The sequence below is a fragment of the Myzus persicae genome, unplaced genomic scaffold (assembly GCF_001856785.1).
Source record: "Myzus persicae strain clone G006 unplaced genomic scaffold, MPER_G0061.0, whole genome shotgun sequence".
NCBI classification, from domain to species: Eukaryota; Metazoa; Arthropoda; class Insecta; order Hemiptera; family Aphididae; genus Myzus; species Myzus persicae.
The window spans coordinates 514,298-531,112 of NW_019102098.1; the positions used below are offsets into that span (position 1 = coordinate 514,298).

At 29.1% G+C, this 16,815-nt stretch overlaps 2 protein-coding genes across 3 annotated transcripts; one reads left to right on the plus strand and one right to left on the minus strand.

Moving 5' to 3' along the window:
- Window positions 1-1,013: 1,013 nt before the first annotated feature.
- On the minus strand, window positions 1,014-14,687 carry LOC111031238 (ATP-dependent helicase brm). Of its 2 annotated transcripts, XM_022311109.1 has the most exons (18): window positions 14,552-14,687; window positions 14,199-14,456; window positions 8,681-8,842; window positions 7,200-8,590; window positions 6,987-7,134; window positions 6,816-6,891; window positions 6,496-6,751; window positions 6,344-6,425; window positions 6,122-6,279; window positions 5,371-5,548; window positions 5,037-5,279; window positions 4,610-4,965; window positions 4,201-4,531; window positions 3,886-4,116; window positions 3,632-3,820; window positions 3,115-3,567; window positions 2,805-3,009; window positions 1,014-1,790 (listed from the first exon to the last, which is right to left on the minus strand). In XM_022311109.1, the coding sequence occupies exons 2-18, from the start codon at window positions 14,442-14,444 to the stop codon at window positions 1,630-1,632; spliced, it is 4,866 nt and encodes a 1,621-aa protein (XP_022166801.1). In that variant the 5' UTR covers window positions 14,445-14,456; window positions 14,552-14,687; the 3' UTR covers window positions 1,014-1,629. The 2 variants fall into 2 exon arrangements, with proteins under 2 accessions (XP_022166801.1, XP_022166802.1); XM_022311110.1 differs by lacking the exon at window positions 14,552-14,687 and having other exon boundaries at window positions 1,630-1,790; window positions 2,826-3,009; window positions 14,199-14,444.
- On the plus strand, window positions 9,722-12,532 carry LOC111031239 (inositol monophosphatase 1-like). Its single transcript, XM_022311111.1, is given in 6 exon segments — window positions 9,722-9,945; window positions 10,010-10,143; window positions 10,213-10,463; window positions 11,211-11,274; window positions 11,798-11,949; window positions 12,021-12,532. Coding segments are annotated over 6 exon segments (759 nt in total). The 5' UTR covers window positions 9,722-9,885; the 3' UTR covers window positions 12,119-12,532.
- Window positions 14,688-16,815: the final 2,128 nt, after the last annotated feature.

The window sequence follows — 16,815 nt, forward strand, 5'->3', positions numbered from 1 at the left end:
TGACCATGTTGCCGGTATACTGTGATATAAATTTAACTCCTGAAGAAGTCATTGATGAGTTGGGACAAAAACCCAGGAAAATAGACATTGTTTTATAATGAAAATAAATATTAGTTAAACAACATATTATTTTGATTTATCAATGTATAATATATATACGTATATAATTTTTTATATGTAAGCCCCCCCCACCATTGAAAATCCCTCCAGGGTTCTTAGATGAATATGTGAAACTCACATTTTCTTGTCTCACTGGCAAAAATGTTTGACCCACCATGTAGGTAAACTGTGAGCCACGAGAGACGCATACGGATAGCGCATTTGAATGACTGGCGAGTGCTCTCCGACGTCTCGAGCTAAATTTTTCCCCACCACAGGGCAACTAGTCTGTGCATACACCGGCTCAAGTAATACGATACAACACGAACCGTATCGCATACTTACGTATAAATATTATAATTATAAAATAAAATAGGATATTATGTTATACTCAAATTCAAAAGAGAATAGGTAACAACAAACGTCTTAAAAAAATGTACTGTATTCACAGTAAACACACCTGCCAACGAAAAACGAAGCACACCGGCGGGTAGCGCAGCATTTGGTAAAGTAAAGTGATGGGGATACGCGAGAATAGACGAGTTTTGGCCGACCCCCGTATGCGTTCTCGTGGCTCACAGTAAACTTTAAGTGAAAATTCAATTTTATATTATAAGAAACTAGGTTTATGAATAAATAGAATAATGTAATTGGTTTAGTCTAATAGGTTACTTACCATAACATTTTTATATTTTTTTTTTTATGCTTTTACTAACATTATATTTTTCTGCATTTCATGAAAATATTATAGCACATTTATTTTACTGCGCCGTTAAGTTCATTAGTTATGAAAAATACCATTGAATTTAAATATTATTTATAAATTATAATCAATGAAAATACTATATATAAAAAAAACTAATGATGGTATTTGACACAAATGATATTTTAAAAATATTTTCACAACTAAAATATAAATTAGTATTAGTATATAATTTGATTTTCACTACATCATTGCAATAAAATTAATAATAAATAAATGTTTTCAAGAATATGATTTAAGTGTGTATATAAGTTTGTTTAGGTTGTACATAAATATTAAAAATTAATAACAAAATAGAACTTAGAATAGTGTTACTCATACAAACTATGGAGAATAACCTAGTATTTTAAAACCATTTATTATAGAACAAAAGAAATACTATAAAAGTAAGGATTTAATTTAATCTTAAAATGACCGACAATACACTACTGAAGTCAATTATAAATTTAAATTAATCCTCGCTGTACTCAGATAGAAACCAATTTTAGGCTGCCGTAAAAAGGGCTACAATATATTAGCAAACATGAAGCATCTTATAAAAAAAAACAAGGTATTGATTATTTACAAATAGTTTGTTCATGACCCAAATAAATCCACTAATATATATTATATGTATATTTAGTTATAAACCAATCTCATTTTTAAAAAGCTAAACTAGTTTTAAAGATTTTGGAAAAAAAAATATTTCTAAAATAATTGTCACAAAATATTTCTTAAATTTAGACACTAATGTTTAAAGATTCACACACTAAATCTAAACTAGATGTTTATGAATTAGAATCTTCATCATCTTCATCGTCACTTACATGCTTCTTTTTTTTTCGTCGGTTAGATGTCCTAACTTCAGACCCTTTACCACGAGGTTTCATTTTCAGTTTCAATTTAACCGACGATGAAGTGGTATCAGCATCTGAAACCTCGTCTTCGCCTTAAACATTAATAAATAATTTGTATTACTAAATAATTGTAGTATCTAAAAAGAATATTATTGTTAACTAGTTATGGTAAAAAAAAATTATAGCATAAAAATATAAATTATGATAACTAAGATTATGTCAACACAATTTTTGTTTTTTCTCTCTAACCCACATGCACCATACCAAATTTACATTCAGTAGAACCAACCCTATGTTGTCACATTTAGTATTAGAATGAATTCACCTATTATCAAACTTTAAGTTAAGAACATTACCTGTGTTGATACATAAGCTATTTAATGTTTTTTAATATATATTAATTTTTATTTCAGTTATAAGAGGATAAGTTATGACAAATTAAAAATACCTATGAATTGCATAAAAATTAAAATATCATAAAAAAGACAAAGTAGCAACACATGTCATAATGTTAACTTAAAGTTTGATATTAGATAAATTTACTCTAATATTAATAGGAAAGGCATAGGGTTGTTTCTGCTAAACATTAAGTTGCAGAGACAGAGAAAAAAAACAAATGGTGCAGTGACATCTTCAAGAGGACATCTTATTAACACTCGCATGTGCTGTTACACACACACACACACACACACACACACACACACACACACACACACACATAACACAACAAACACACAATTTCAGGTTCTTACTACAGTTTGTTTTTAGTTAATGTAAGAGCAAATCAAAATATTAAGGAATTTGCAGAAGAAAATATAAAAAGTGCCTAAACAAAGTTTTTTTCATATATTATTTATTTTAAAGATGAGCTAGAAATGTGAATTCAAAAAAATGAAATTTTATAATATTTATAAACAGTCTTAATATAAACATATGAAAAAGAGACTTAAGCACATTTTATATTCTTTTACACAAATCTACTTTAAGTATTAACTAAATAAACTATAGTAAGATTCCGATACACACATATTTGCTATGTTATGACATCACTCATAATAACAAATAATGATATAAAATAATAAAACATTAAAATTGTTCAATTTTACTATTAGGATTTGAAGTTGTACTTTTTGTTCCTTCTTCTGGCCCTGATTCTGGAATATCAGTTGATTCTAATCGTTGACGAGAATTCGTAAAAACTGATTGTAAAACTATTGAATCTTCATGAATAAGTGAAGCTTCCTCATTATATATCTGTGCATTCTTGCATAACTGTACAAAGTCAGCTTCAAGTTCATTTAAATCTGCATACTACAATTAAATAAATAAAACCGCATATAGTATAGGTAGTTTATAACCATGACACTCTTAACTGCAACATTATTTAAAAATGTTTATCCAAATAAGGATACATACCTTTCCATCATCAATTTTCGCCACTATTTTTTTAATATCCATGGGTTTTTTTATTACTTCATAATAGTCAGGTAGTTTGTGTCTAGATGGTAATTTCATAAATGGCTCACTCAGTATTCTGGAATCGGCATCTGTATATTTTACTACAATGTTCATAATAGTTTTCATTTTTTTTCGAAGCTTTAATTCTTCAGGTCCAATTGTTTTACGTCGTCGAATTGGTGGATCATCATCATCATCTGCACTTCTTTTGCCCCTTTTCTTACCACGGTTTCCTTTACGGTTTGATTTAATTTCTTCTTCTTCGTCATCTTCAAAGTCATCGACGTTTTCATCTATTGCCTTCAACCATTCTTTTTCAGTCAAACTATCAGTGTAGTCTACTTCTTTACGAGCCCGAGAACCACGTCCCATAATTTCTTCAGAATCTTCTTCATATGTCCATCTTTCCACCTTAAAAATTAATTTTACATATAAATCATTATTTAAATGATTTTAAAATTAACAAAAATAGTACCTCGTCTTCATCCTTAACAAGCCATTCTGGCAATTCCGATATCTCAATTAACCTCGACTTTCTATTTGGACCAAATTTGGCATCTTCTCTTCTACGCTCAAGATCCATTTTTTGGAATGATTCAAATTCATCTACCGATCGAGCTATCATCTGGTTCACAACTTCATCATCAGGCACTTCATTTTCTTCCTAAAAATATACAAATTATATTACATATTTCATTTGGGCAAACTTGAGCTATTAAAGACATTTACTTCATCATCTCCATCATCTTGATGAAGAATAGATTGTAAGAATTGTTGACGCTCTGATCCAGTTGATTTTTGATCAAACATACCAGCCTGGATAACTTTTTCATCCATATTTAACTTGTACCTGGCAGCAGCTAATATACGCTCTTCAACTGAATTTACAGTCATTAAACGAAGAACCCGTACTTCATTTTGTTGACCAATACGATGAGCACGATCTTGAGCTTGCAAATCCTATGAATAGAAAACATTAAGAGTTAAAAAATTATTAAGAAGTTACAAGACATAGTTACAAGTGGTTTATTAAATAATTATTACTTGATGTGGGTTCCAATCAGAATCAAATATAATAACAGTATCGGCTGCTTGTAAATTTAATCCAAGACCCCCTGCTCTTGTACTTAATAAAAATAGGAAATATTCACTGCCAGCACTATTGAACTTCTTTAAAAGATCTCCTCTATCTTCAGCTTTAGTAGTACCATCCAAACGCAAGTATGCAAAACCTCGCCACCCTAAATAATCTTCCATAATGGTCATAAGTTGGGTCATTTGACAGAACAACAATACCCTATGATTGGTAGCTTTCAGTTTTGGTAAAATTCGATCCAGTAACTCAAATTTTCCTGACACTCTGTACAAATCTGGTCTATGAGTAAATAAAAAAAATATTTTAGAAAATTAGCAAAAGACAAATATAAATATTCTGATTCATTATTAAAATTACCCCTGAACGACATTTCCAGCAGTTCCAATATGTTCACAATATTTTTCTTCAATACTTTGGAACATAAATGGATGATTGCACAGCTTACGCAATTGAACAATGGTATTCATGAGAGCTTTGGCACCACCTTTACCTTGTTTGCCCTTTTCAGCACCATCAGTTAGTAAGACACCTTTACTCTGCATATGTTTGTATAAAACTCGTTGCAAACCAGACATATCACATTTGACAATGTATTCTACTTTATCGGGTAATTGGGACTCAACTTCTTTTTTCAGGCGCCTTAACAAGAATGGACGTAATACTTTATGAAGACGGCGGATAATCAAAATAGTTTCTTCTTCATTTAATTCAACCTAAACATATACAAAATAACAACAAAAAGTTTTACACATATTAAATTATTTAGCTTATAAAAAATAAATACCTTTTCTCCAGTAGTTGCAAAAGGCGCATTGAACCATTGTTCAAATGTCGAACAGGATTTAAATATAGATGGCAACAAAAAATTAAGAAGAGCCCAAAGTTCTGGGAGTTTATTTTGCAGCGGTGTACCAGTTAACAGTAATCGGTGTGGAGCATTATAATGAGTGTTTAAGACTTGTGTCAATTTACAGTGATGATTTTTCATACGATGACCTTCGTCTATAATCATGTATTTCCAATGAAGCTAAAAATATAAATGATTAAAATGAATATACCATTGAAAATATAGTATTTAAAATTTAAAATAAAAACATTATAAAATAAATACTACTTACTTTAGCAAGAACTGATTTATCTTTTATAACATATTCATATGTAGTTAATAAAACATTGAATTTATTAGATCGCATTTGGTTTTGTAATGTTCGACGCATAATTGGAGAGCCTTTATAAGCCACAACAAAAACTGATGGAGACCATTTTTCAAATTCCAATACCCAATTTGACATTGTACTAAAATTTGAAAAGAAATTATTTTGTTTAGCCCAAATCTTAAGGTACTTATGCATATTGATAAAAATATCAAAATGTTGAAACATTGGGAAAATAAACTATTCAAATGTTTCAGTAAAAAAATGAATTATTTTTATGTACATATTGCATTCTATTCAGGGATAATAAACAAATATCAATGACACGTTTTACTTTAAATAATTTATACTAAAATATTTGAAACACCTAAAGTACAAACTTCATATTATATAAAATATTGAAAATATCTGCATACTCTAATATTCTAGACTATAATTAAATGAAAATATGAATAACAAATTCAAAATACTACGTCATAAAATAATATGGATAAATATTAAATAGTATGTTACTTAATAACATTTATAAATTTAACCTCCTAAATACATTATTTAAATCATTAAATACTCCAAAAAAAGGTAATTATTTTAATTCTGTTATTCTAGACATATATATTTTACTAAACGTAACTAACTCACAAATACTATTTGCATAATACAAATTATTTATTCATTTAGCCTTAACTTATAGTAAATCAAAGTTATTAATACTTACGACAATGGAACAATAATCAAAAAAGGTCCATTTACTTTCTTTCTTTCCATAAGATGAGTAATAAGACCAATTGTTTGAATGGTTTTTCCTAGACCCATCTCATCAGCAAGTATTCCATTTAAATTATTGTTAAATAATGATACTAACCATTCAAGACCCTAAAATTAAACAAAGTCAAAGTTTACACAAAATTACTTTTAAATTAATAACTAAAGCCATTACCTTTATTTGATATTCTTTCAGATTACCATTAACTAAAATGGAAGCTTGTTCAGTTACACTTTCATGAATAGTATGAGCAATACTGAAAAAATATATGAATAATGTGATTAGTATACCTATTTATTAATTTTTTTCTTTCATAGGTTACAAACCTGTAATATGTATGTTCTTCAGAAGCATTTTTATATTCATCATCTTCCATTTTGGTTTTTTTAATTGGTTCTTTGTCTTCAACAATTTCCTTTTCAAAGCTATTCTTTTTGATTTTTTGATTGCTTGATTCGTCATCTTCTTGTTCATCATCATCCTCATCTTCAGACTCCTCCATTACTTCCCAACCAGGATGAGCATCTAACCAATTGTTCAATTGTGATGCAAGTGGAGCTTCTTCTCCTTTAAACATTCTTCCTGTGATAACAATTTAAGTTTTAACATCGAAGGTAATATTAAAAAATATAAAAATATATTTTACCTGTAGAAGGTTCATAAACTGAAACGTGCATGTCTGATTGCTGTGAACTTTCATCATGATCATCAGGCTCGTCACTCTATTTATTAATATTGAAATAAGTATTAAGTATTGATTAAAATGATTTTATGAGATTTATGTAGGTATAAAATATGGGATTAAATATAAACTCACCTTCTTCTTTTTTCTTTGTTCTTCTTGTTGCTTACGCTTCTGCTCTAATTTATGTTCTTTGACCATCTCTGTTAGATTTCCAATATACTCATCAGTTTGTGAGAGAAGGAAAGCCAAACGTTTATCTTTCTTTTGATCAATTAATTTTCTATAAAAATAAAAATGTTTTTAGATCTACAACTATGAATGAAACAAAAATAAATTAAGTTATACCTATAGCCTTCTTCATCTTCAGCCATCAATCTTCTCATACGCTCTTTCTCAATTCTTTCTTGTTCTTTCTTTTGTTCCCGCTCAGCATTGGCATGATAATTAAGAACAGCTTTATTAAGACGTCCAATTTTTGCAATATTATTTCTATGATACTCTTTTAGATCTTTACAATGTTGCAATATAGTACTAAGATATTCTTGATGTTTTTGACGTTTTTTCCTTTCAGCTTCCAACTTTTGTTGTTTTTCTAATTTCTCGGTTGCTCTAGCTTCTCTTAGACCTTGTCTCTTTGTTCGTTTATATGCTTTTACATTAACAGCAGTTTCTAAAGTAGTATCACGACGAGTACAAGCCACTACTTCAGCTCTAAGTTGTCTTTGGAAATTTAATACTCTTAAAGCTCTAAGTTCAATTTCTACTTTGATTCTTAGATCATCACTCATCGTTGTTGGCAAATTACTCAATTGTTGCACACGATGAGCAATACGTGCAGCCAAACGGTTTTCACGTTCTTGTAATATTATTAAAGGATCCAAGCCAACTGGTTTAGGGCATGATGTCGTTCTATTTTGTTTAACTGGGGGAGGAGGACCCTGTGCTTGTTGCTGTTGTTGAGAGGACTGTTGTTGTTGTTGTTGTTGTTGCTGCTGCTGTTGCGGTTGTTGTGGTTGAGGTTGTGGTTGCTGCTGCTGTTGCTGTTGTTGAGGTAGTGATTGTGGTGATGGTCCATTTGTTGTAGGCATGTTGGGCATATGTGGTGGTATACCAGCCATTTGTTGTGGACCACCCATCATAGGCTGAGGAACTCCTCCAATAGGTGGTTGACCAACAGGTTGAGGGGCATTTATTTGCTGTGGAGCTTGAGGTATTCCTGGAGCCATACTTGGAGGTGGTTGAGGTCCATTCATTGATACAGATGGAGGCTGGTTTGGTGGTGGACCTTGAGGGTGTTGAGCACTTTGAGGAGGTTGAATTGGTGCTTGAGGGGTTGAACCAGGCTGAGGCATACGGACAGGAGATTGTAGAATAGGACCAGGAGGATTGGGCTGTCTCGGAGAATTTTGCATTGGCATTGGTAATCTCATAGGACCTCCTGATGGCATTGGCATACTGTTTTCTACAATTTCTCCCGGTTCTAATTGTCGATGGTGTGCTGAAGGTACTGGTGGATATCCTTGAGGAGAAGTTTTTCCTTGAACAGCCATAGCTAATTGTTGGGTTAAAGGTTGTTGTCGAGCCAATAGTCTATATGCCATTATCTGAACTCTCAGCTGTTGCATTTGGGCAGGAGTTAAATTATTTTGGGCTACTGGTCCATTTGGCCCGTTAGGATTTGGGGAATTCTGTTGAGGCGAAGGTGGTTTATCTGGATGTTGGGGAGGATAATTTCCCTAAAGTAAATTATATTTTTAGTTGAATTATTAATTAACATTTTAAAATAGAAAGTTATAGAATATTAAAATTAATATTGATTAACTTACTTGTATTGAAGAAGGAGGTCTTTGATTAGGGTCCATATTACCTTGTCTCGCTCTTAGTGCCAATAATTGAGAGTACCTAGGGTCTTCTTGTAATCCTTTTTCTTCCATTGAATCTATTGCCCTTTGCAATGCATTTAAATTTTCTTGAGGTGGTCCACTGGGCTATAAACAAATTATTTCATAAAAAATATATTAACTGATTTTTTATACTTATTAAATACATAGATAGATAAACTAAACCTCAAAAATATTCAATTTATAAATAATAATAGATACCTAGTTACTCGTCTCATTCAAAAAATGATTGAGATTGAATCTCAAGATCTCAATAAGCAAATTATATATTGGAAAATAAAAACCAAATTTTGTATAAGTATTTTAATTAAACTACCTATTCACAATTACAATTTATATCAAAAAATTGATAATACTATGATGTAGGGTAAAACTCCGCAACCAACTGAGAAAAACATATTTTACGATTTAAGTACCTATGATCAATTTGCTTTTCTAAAAGTATACAATTAATTTGTTGGCTGAAATGTAAAATCATCTCTAGTTCTTAAAATTACCTACCCGCTGAATAAATATAGAAAATGGCAATGGCATGTTTTGACTTTTGAGTTACCAACACAAAGTTTTCCCACCAAAAATGTAATATAAAATATATTATATTAGTGAGTTCATTGATTTTTTCATTGGATAACAACTAGGTACATTTTAAACAATGACATATTTATTTTATTTTTAATATGTATAAGATATAAGCATAGATATTTTGTTTAACAAAATGTTAAATTAAAATATTATAATATTTAACACACTAAATATAATGCAAACAAAGAATAAAAATCATATAAATTCTAATGTAAGCTACATTGTTAAATGTAGTTTAAATCATGAGTTATGACCCATGTTGTTGAATCCAAAGTTCAAATATAAAAATTTTTATTTTATAATAATAAAATAACTAACTACACAGTACACACTCACTACTTATATCATTATTTATAAATATTTTTAATTTATCATTTTGGTCACACTACACAAGTTGTAAAGAGTGTTATATAATTTAAAGATAAGAAATTAGTACAGTTTATTACACGGACCACTTAGGTAGTGAAAGTTAAAATATACATTTTATTTTTCAAATTGTTTGTGGCACATAAAATAAATTATTAATTTTATCGTAACAATTAAAAACTATGGTTGACATACATCAATATTATAGTGATGCACTAAAAATTGTTTTGGAGGCAGGTGAAGTAAGTTTATTCAGATTTTTTTACAATGTCTATATTTTATCACTAAACATATTTTTTTTTTTAGTTGTTGTTAAAAGGTTTTAAAAGTCCAAAAGAAATATCAACTAAAAAAAATGATCAAGACTTTGTAACACAATTCGACAAACTTATTGAAAAAACAATAATCGACAACATACTACGATTATACCCAAATCATAAGTATTGAACATTTGTTCATTAAAAATATTATTTATTATAAACACTTAAAAAAAAACCAATTGTGTATAGATTTATTGCAGAAGAAAGTGCTGCAAATAATATTTTAACAGAAGAGCCTACATGGATACTTGATCCGATTGATGGAACAACTAATTTTATACAAGGTTTTCCATTTTGTTGTATTTCATTAGCATTGGTAATAGAAAATGATATAAAAATTGGAATAGTCTATAACCCGATAATAAATCAATTATTTACTGCTCAAAAAGGAGAAGGTGCATATTTGAATAATGAAAAAATACAAGTGTCAAGTACTGAAGGTAATTAAAACAAAGCAGACCACATTTTGGTCAATTTTAAATTTTAACTTTAAATATATTAAAAGCTTATATTATAAAATGTGGAATAATAGAAGTAAGTGTTTCCTAAAATACTTTTTTTGCACTTGAAATACTGAAATTGCATAATGTACATTCAAATGATGTAATTATTAACAAGTGGACACTGCACCCACATTTGTAATCTTTGTTTTACAAGAGCAATGTACAGTGAATTTTACATTTAGTTTTGTTAGTTTTAACATTAGAGTGAATTATCTTACTATCAATTTTAAAGGTTATAAAGATCTGTTTTCTTTTTAAATTATAATTAGAAATTAGTTACTAACATTTTTTAAATGTAATACGTATTTCACATAGATATAACTTGCTTTAAAATCATAATATATATAGACCTCAGAGAGAAATAGATCGTGCCATTACCTTTAAATGAAATACCATGTCAATTCCAATATTTAAAATAATGAAAACAAATATGAACCGCTGAACATTAATTTATAATGTTATGAGTTTGTAAAAAATGAGAGTGTGCATGTTATTCTTAATCAAACAAGTGCGCTGCATGAAATTGGCGAAGTAATTTTAAACTATTTTATCTACCTACCAAAATATTTTAATTCATCTAAAAAACATGTGGGAATTTGTAAATTAGAAAAAAATTGGGCTTATTATAAAATTTATTTGCTTATTCTTACCCAGTCTAGCACGGTTTATTTATTTTATTTACAGATCTTCAAAATGCCATGGTTGGACATGATATATATCTTAAAACTAGTATAAGGAATTTTCGTGGGTAAATATGAATTTTAAATTATAGATTAATGTATTTTAAAAAGTAACTTGGTGGCATAGCCAGAGGGGTGTTTTTAATTTTAAGAAAATTAAAAATTATTTCTATGGTCTATGATAGTTATTGTAAATACAAATTTGAATAGTCATAAAGAAACCGAAACTATTGTAATTAAACCCAAAATTTAATTCATAATTGAGCCTGAAATTAAACCTCAACATCGATATAATTAACTTATGGAGAATCCTAGTTAAACCACCCCTGGGTAAACACATATTTAGACACAACACAAAAAAGTTACTAACCTATTTTTATACAATTTATATTGACAAATTTTAAGTTTTTTGTTATGGTTTTTAATAACATAATTTATGATTATTAAATGAAAAGTATAGTCCAACTTGTATCAACTTGATTAACTAGTATTCAGATAATTCAAATGAATTTAATTTCTTTTTAAATCTCAAATATTATTAAGATTTTGCAATTGAAAGTGTATAAACATTTAACACATTATACTTAATAGATCAAGATCTTTAGGGTCAGCAGCAATAAGTTTATGTTATTTGGCAATGGGAGCAGTAGATATATGATTTATGAAAAGATTGAAATGTTGGGATGTAGCAGCAGGAATTCTGATTATCCAAGAAGCTAAAGGCATTGTACTTGATTCAGAAGGTAAAAATACAATAAAATATATTAAGTTTAGTATATAATATGATTAACTACATCTACAATAATTTTTTTAGGAGGCCAATACAAAGACATTATGAATGCTGATGTAATTGCTGCTTCTACAAAAAAACTAGCTGAAAATTTTTTAAAATTAAAAAATGTCAATTTTTAATATCAAATTTTAATGATTTGGGGTAATACTATACATAATATTCATTATTATTTGAGATGTAACATTTGAACTTGTTATCTTGAAGGTAATCTAAATAACTATAGACATTGTAATGTCATTTTTAATATCAAATTTTAATGATTTGGGGTAATAAAATATATAATATTCATTATTATTTGAGATGTAACATTTGAACTTGTTATCTTGAAGGTTATCTAAATAACTATAGACATTGAGTAAAGATCAAAATATAACTTATATTTCAAATAGTGTAAAATTTAAAGTTGCTATAGAAAATATTTATAAGAAACACTTTAAGTAACTTACTGTAAATTTTGAAGGAATGTTGAAATCACTATTGCATCTACAATAATATTGGTAGAAATATCATAATATAACTATCAGCTAAAGGCATTGATTTGGTATTTAATTTATTTATTTGTAAAATTAATCAACGCCAAAGGATATCCAAGTTTTCAAAGATTCTTTTAGATTTGTACACTGATTATAACTTGTTAATAGTTTATAATGGATTATCACTTGTTCAGTGTTTTAGATTAGACGCCGAACAGTTAATTGTAAGTATTATTATAAGATACTAAAATAGGTTATACATAGAAATCTAAAATATGGTAATATACTATTTAGAAAAAAAAGCAATTTGCTCCATCCGTGAATGGTTTTCATCTAATTTGTTCTTCTTTAAATCTACAATGAACCTAATTAAGTTTATTTTTTATAATTTATTTATTATATTAGCACATACAAATTTAAAGCCTAAACAAATAAATTATTACATGGACTTTTTTTTTTAACAGTTAGATTTAGTTTAGGTACTTTCAAGTGAAATATTTACAGGGAGTGACCTGGGTAATCACCTTCCAAAGCTTTTCTTATTTCTTAAACAATATGGAAGTCTATAAAATATGTTGGTATAGTTTTAAGTAAAATAATGGCATATAAAACAATGCACTTTACAGAAAGGTAAAATAAAAAGAGTTGCAAAATAGTTTTAGTCATATCTCCCCCTAGAAAAAAAATCATAGATATGCTACTGCTTACCAACCACCTATAAAATGAAATATTTTGAATTGTAGTTTGTAATACAAGTTGCTAAAATTGATACGTATCACTACATACAAACACTATTAAGAGGACGTGATACCTGCATGTGTTGTCTCCATCTTACAAGTGTGTACCATAGCAAATTTTACGCTCAGCAGAACAAGTGTAGCTCCGTTAGTTTAAAAATTAGTGCGAATTGAACTCTTATAAAATCTAAAGGTAAGATTATTATCTAGTCAACCTCATAGGTTTTTTATTATATTTTAATTTTAACGCGAGTTATGAGTATTTTAAGATGCATAAAAAATTTACAATTTTAGAATACTCATAACTCGCATTGAAATTAAAATATAATAAAAAACCTATGAGGTTGACTAGATAATAATCTTACCTTTAGATTTTATAAGAGGTCAAATCGCACTAATTTTTAAACTAACGGAGCTACACGTGTTCTGCTGAGCGTAAAATTTGCTATAGTACACACTTGTAAGACGGAGACAACACATGCAGGTATCACATCCTCTTAACATTAAGTACAAGTTTTTAATTTTATTATATTATTCTGAGCAGAGTTGTCTGTTGCTTGACTGCGTAAGAAAATATTTCATTAGCATATTTTGTTATCAACATAAATTGATTCAAGTTTCATTTATTTTTTTACTTTGATGCCTATGTGTTACCATTGAGATTATTATGGAGTTTAATTGAACAAATTTTTTTTTTTAAATACTCATGTTGTTGTAGGTAATAACCATTATTTTGAATTAATTAGGTTCGAAAAAAACTAGATTTAATCTAATACTGAAATGGTAAGACTTTAATAAGGCTAGCTAACTACCTATCTATCTACCTACTGAATTTGTATTCAACAATTGTCCAACAAAAAACAATGAACAATGAAATGCCTTTGAAATATTTCATACATATTTCTAGGCAATTGATTTTAATGGAAACATATAACAAATTATTTTATTCCAATATGGACATAAACTGAGTAATTGAAATTTGAATCTACTTGAATGCCTGGAGGTGGAAATGTTTGAGTCCCCTGCTGCATGTTAGGAGATGCCGGCGCACCCGACTGGCCAGGCGAATAATTTTGTGGCGGCAGTGGCTGAGGAGTGGTAGGTGGCTGTTGCTGTTGAACTTGTGGAGGCTGTTGTTGGTGTTGTTGTTGTTGTTGTTGTTGTGGTTGTGTCGGAGGTGGCGGTTGATGATTAGGCCCCGGAGGTCCCATCGAACTTGGCGAGGGGCTGGCCATTTCCGAAAGCACCTGAAAACACCGTATATTTAACTACCTGATCGGACGACGTAACAAACTATTGCTGGAATATATAATAATATTGTAATTAACAGTAATATTTTTACCCAAAGACTCTAAAGAACGCAGATGGAAATGACCGTCGAAAACTTACAATTAACAAAATCAATAGAAAACAAAACTTGTTAGAAGATAAAAAAAAAGTCAATCGTGAAAACCACTGTATAATGTATACCGCAAACGAACCGAGTGACACGATAAACAAAACAAAAATTCAGTGTTTATTGATCAGCTACATAAAACGACTTTTTTCGTCAGCATACCGTCAACACTGATGCACAACTATCGATTTAATATTTTCATGCTTCTCTTTCCAAGGCGCAACGGTAAATGGCTAAGTGACTGTAAATTTGCCTATCTAAATTTTTTTTAGGCACTACAAATTAAAAAGTACCCATCCTATGAAAATAATATGTTATTATTATTATTATTATTATTATTTATTATTAGAAGTAGTAGCCTTAAAATTACGTTTTTAGTAAATAGGTACGTGAGTCATTATATTTGCATTAAAGGTGAGAAAGTGGGTACCGCTCTAACTCTGCAAGTCTCGACCCTCCGCCTTTGACCCCCTCTAAAATTTAAACATATTTAGTATTCACTTAAGACCCATGACCATAATTTGAATGGTTTTTAAAAACAATCATATTTGGTCATTAAAAATGATCTTATGACTAGTTTGACCTATTGTAAAATAACTATAAAATGGTATACTTAATTAATTGTTATGTATGTTAACACAAATTTAAACCGGTTATTAACAAATAGTCGTGAGTTTAAGTTATTTATTATAAAAGTGAGAGAGAAAGTAAAAATGATTCAATATCAATGTTATGATTTATTATGATGAAAATTCAGACAGTTTTAGATAATATTAAGGGGCCTCGCTAATCGTTACGACTGTTAATTAAGGGGCAACATTTAGGCAATTTCTAATTTCGTCTTTACCGGATCCATGTGTTAATTATAAATGATTATTAATGTGAGTGGAATTCAATGAGGGTACCACTCTCGTAAGCGCATGCACATGTCACGAACATGATAAAAATATCAAATCCGCTATACGAAACTTACTTATTGTTTTGACAAAATTAAGGTTAGTTGACATTGTCTGATTTTGATTCTGCAAAATATTTGAATTCATCAGAAATGTGTCTGCGGGTCGTATGAAGCACGTTGGTTTTTTTAAATTTTAATTTCAATTATTGAAAAAGTTCATATTTTCAAGTTTTCAACTACAATGCACAATAATCTAAGATTTAAGTTTTTACAAAGCGTTCCGAACGATCTATAGACAATTGTTTGTAGAGTTCAAATTTTGTTTAGAATAAAATTCCGACAACATAAACTAACTTTAGTTTTGTTACAACTAAAGGTGTTTTTAACTTAAATTGACGGCAAAAGCAAGGCCCCTTAATAAACTCGAATGATAAAGAATAATATTATAATACTGTCGACCACAATTTAAGATAGTACCACAGAATAGATGAAGTCTATTTAATCTATTCTGTGATAGTACTATTATAAATCGTGCTGTCTGTCGACGCATGCAGACCATTGAACTATATGATATATATATACTATTATAAGTATATTACTATTATTATAATATATTATTATTATTTATTTATGTTATTATATGGTTCAATGATGCAGATTGCAGACTGCTGAGAGCCTAATAGTGAGAAATCATTATATTTTTAGACACTTTTGAGTTTTGGAATATTATTTTTATGTTGTTATTCTACTGCAATAGCTATAGTTATTATCATTTAGTGTGAATCATGTAACTTGATGCTATTTGTTTTGTTACCCATTTTAGGTCTTCGATTTTTCCAACATTTGACTGTCTACTCTAAGCCCTAACGTTATACTGTCTATGATATATTTAACAATAAATAATATTATTTATTTATTTTATATTAATCGTCATCATGTCAAACACGATATGCAACATTAACCTATAAAATCTTTTTTTTTGCACCTAAAAAGATTCGATTGGAAGTAAAAGTTGCAGGTGTTTATTATTTTCCCAGGGCTTATTCTAAAGCACAGTCAATCTTATTTTTCGCATTTAGAAAAGCTAGATGTGCACTTGAGAATGGATTTTCTCAATATTGATTTTTATAATTTTTTGTTATATTAATAAGATAAGACAGCAAATAGTAATTCTGTATACAGTGTACTTTATTGGATATAATTTTTTTTTTTTAATAATTATCCTCAAGTGGCATAATTGAGGGTGCTAATTTCAGTACTTAGTGTATTAGCTCCCCTGCTCCCAAATTGCACTTTTGGGGTAGGTATCGGT